Raw genomic sequence first — 3,447 nt, forward strand, 5'->3', positions numbered from 1 at the left:
ATGGAAATTCCAGAAAAAATGACTTGAAACTAGTGAAGTATCTACTGAAGAAAAAATTGACCTTATAGAACCAGTTCAAATGCCTGCTACTGAAGAAGACATTATGAAAATTCCAGAAAAGATGCTTGATGAAACTAGTGAAGTATCTACTGAAGAAAGAATTGACCTTATAGAACCAGTTCAAATGCCTGCTACTGAAGAAGACATTATGAAAATTCCAGAAAAGATGCTTGATGAAACTAGTGAAGTATCTACTGAAGAAAAATTTGTGGTTGGTATGTGTATTTATAGCTTTGAAATTAAAGCAGGTTTACATATGCCACACTGTCTTCAAAGTCTTTGTGGTTGGTATACAGGCTGATATTAAGGTATTCAGTGCTATTAGCTGCAAGGAAGATGCTGCTGCTTTATAAAAAGAATTGCATTATTTGATGAGCATGGTGAAAAAAGGGCACATGATTTAATTATAATAAGTACAAGTCAATTAGAATTTTGATGGAAATATCCCTAACAAATGTATGAAAGAAAATCTTGATGTTTTGGTTGATCATCTCCTAAGTCATCCAAGCATTGTGCTGTTGCTAGTGGTAAGGCAAATAGGATTTTAGATCTTGGGCTCCTTATCTTTGGAAGAACATTAAATTTTTTGTAAAGAGTTCAGAGAATGACTACAAGGATAATAATTGTGATGGGAATGTTGTCATATGAAAGCAGTATAAGAGTATGAAATAGTTTTCTCTTGAAAAATGAAGAGTTAGAGAGGATGTCTATTTCAAACATACAATGAGAATCTAATTATATTCAAGATAATATGAATGTGGTACAGGGTGTTTCAAAAATTGTCATTGTCAATTAGCATGTCAAGCCTATCATTAAATGAATCTCAAGAAGCTTCTGTTCAGATCATTGTTCATCACAATATTCTGTGCACTGACAAGTTTCATTCAAAACACTAATTTTCTTGTTGACAGAAGTGAAAACAAAGGTAGTTTTAAGAAAAGCTCTTTCGGCTTCAAACACCCTTTTCTATATCTCCAAACTTTCCTGAATAAAAAATTATGATTCTCAGTGTGAAATATATGCTCCCCTAGAACAAGTACAATTTTAAATATGGGGTTTTCTTACTAATCATCCTTAATAACTATTACTACTAACAATTTATTAGCCATACATATTATATTTTTTTTTATTAAATAAGCAATTTTGATGTTTATGCATTTTTCTTACAGATTTACATGGTAAGATATGTCAGTAATATTTGGACATTGTCAAAAAACAAAAATATCTGGACATTATTTTATCTTATACATAAAACTGTATCCTTATTCTCAATTTCAAGGAACTAACTCCATGCTGCATTAAACATTTCAAATTTTACTTGCATGTAGTACGTGAGTATGCCCCTAAGTGTTCATTTCCTTGGAGATCAGAAGAAAGTCATGTACAGTATAAAATACTAAAACATTGTAAGAACTTGGGTTGTTAATAATCTCATCTTAACAACACTAGTGTTTTGAAACTAAGCTACAGGCTTGAGATTGATAACTGGTTGTCACAAGAACAAGGCCCATAGTTTACCATACAAACAGATAAAGAAACTAAGGACAAACGTATAATACACAAAAAAGTTAGGATTTTTGTCACTAATGTACAAATTTTAGGCCCATAAAACTGTCAAAAATAAAACTAGCAACCACCAGACTATGTATAATCAACAGATAGAAACATCTTTCCAGTAATGATGCAGGCTTAGTGCACAGTCACAGGTAAACTAACAAACATGAGAGCTCTTGTTCCAGAGAAAAACAGTGTACAGTCACATACATACAAAGGAACCCAACCCTAGGATATGGGAGCAGAAGTATCTCTACAACACAGAAGGGGCTGAATAATGTGTTGTTCTTGCAATGTCATAAGGAGTGAATATATTCACTGGATTGAATAATGTGTTGTTCCTACACTGTCAAAAGGAGTGAATATATTCACTGGATTGAATAATGTATTGTTCTTACACTGTCATAAGGAGTGAATATATTCACTGGATTGAATAATGTGTTGTTCTTACACTGTCAAAAGGAGTGAATATATTCACTGGATTGAATAACGTGTTGTTCTTGCACTGTCATAAGAAGTGAATCTATTCACTGGATCTTAACAGTTGCCAAGATCTTCATCACAGCTAACAACACAAGAAAGTTTCTTTAGCAACTATAACTATTTTAAGTTTGTGGTTCTATCTGAGAACTCCAAGGTAGAATCTACCTTGCTCACTACGGTTATATGTACATGTAAATTGACTTACAGGCAATTCACTTCAACTTCAAAAGATGTGTAAATTTCAGCATCTTTGAAAATTTGTAATTTCAACTATTTAGAAGTAAATAAAATAGCATTTTATAGAAAATTACTAGTCAAGAAACATTACTTATATTATATATCAGTAGCATGCAAAATGCAATTATATCTACATAAGCCTGATACAAAAAAGTTTTCTGGGGAATGCCCCACCCCACCCCAACTTGAGGCTCACTCCAACACCTGTGGCTGTAATATAAGTAATGTAAGTTTAGAACGTACTCTTGTTACACCAGATTCCAGTAAGTTGTTGCCAGTCGCATTACTTCCCTTAATACCATCACCAGACTTCAAGATGATACAGCCAGTGGCATCTCTTTTCTCATCATCATTTAATATCTTTACATCTTTCTGTATACTGGATACTACAGCTTCAAATGATATTTTCTCAGATTCTGTAGTGATTTCTTCATGATTATCAGTTCTTAATTTCTGGCTGGGTTCTAGACCTGATTCAACTTTCTCTTCAGATATATAGATAGGTTCTTCTGATGTTTTTTCTGGAACTTCTTTAACCAATACTTGTAAGTATTGTACAGCGGATTCAACTTTCTCTTCAGATGATATATTGGCAAGTTCATCTATTTTATCCAAAATGCCTTCAACATCTGGCTCTTGAACTGATTCTATAAGTTCAACGACTTTGAAGACAGTGTGGCATATGGTAAACCTGCTTTAGTTTAAAAGATGTAAATACATATACCAACAGCAAAGACTTTGAAGACAGTGTGGCATATGTAAACCTGCTTTAATTTGAAAGCTGTAAATACATATACAAACAGCAAAGACTTTGAAGACAGTGTGGTATATGTAAACCTGCTTTAATTTGAAAGCTGTAAATACATATACAAACAGCAAAGACTTTGAAGACGGTGTGGCATATGTAAACCTGCTTTAGTTTAAAAGATGTAAATACATATACCAACAGCAAAGACTTTGAAGACAGTGTGGCATATGTAAACCTGCTTTAATTTGAAAACTGTAAATACATATACAAACAGCAAAGACTTTGAAGACAGTGTGGTATATGTAAACCTGCTTTAATTTGAAAACTGTAAATACATATACAAACAGCAAAGACTTTGAAGACAG

The 3,447-nt window shown here is 32.8% G+C and overlaps 1 protein-coding gene across 13 annotated transcripts in view; it reads right to left on the minus strand.

The window, feature by feature from the left end:
- LOC106473900 (sterile alpha motif domain-containing protein 15-like) overlaps positions 1 to 3,447 on the minus strand; it is a 34,933-nt gene that overhangs the window by 3,048 nt on the left and 28,438 nt on the right. For 12 of the 13 annotated variants that reach the window (XM_022402300.1, XM_022402297.1, XM_022402298.1 and 9 more), the window contains one exon: positions 2,578 to 2,987. In XM_022402300.1, coding sequence (XP_022258008.1) covers positions 2,578 to 2,987 — 410 coding nt within the window. The remainder of the gene's footprint in view (positions 1 to 2,577; positions 2,988 to 3,447) is intronic. The other variant, XM_013934586.2, reaches the window with a different exon arrangement.

The sequence above is a fragment of the Limulus polyphemus genome, unplaced genomic scaffold (assembly GCF_000517525.1).
Source record: "Limulus polyphemus unplaced genomic scaffold, Limulus_polyphemus-2.1.2 Scaffold6605, whole genome shotgun sequence".
Lineage (NCBI taxonomy): Eukaryota > Metazoa > Arthropoda > Merostomata > Xiphosura > Limulidae > Limulus > Limulus polyphemus.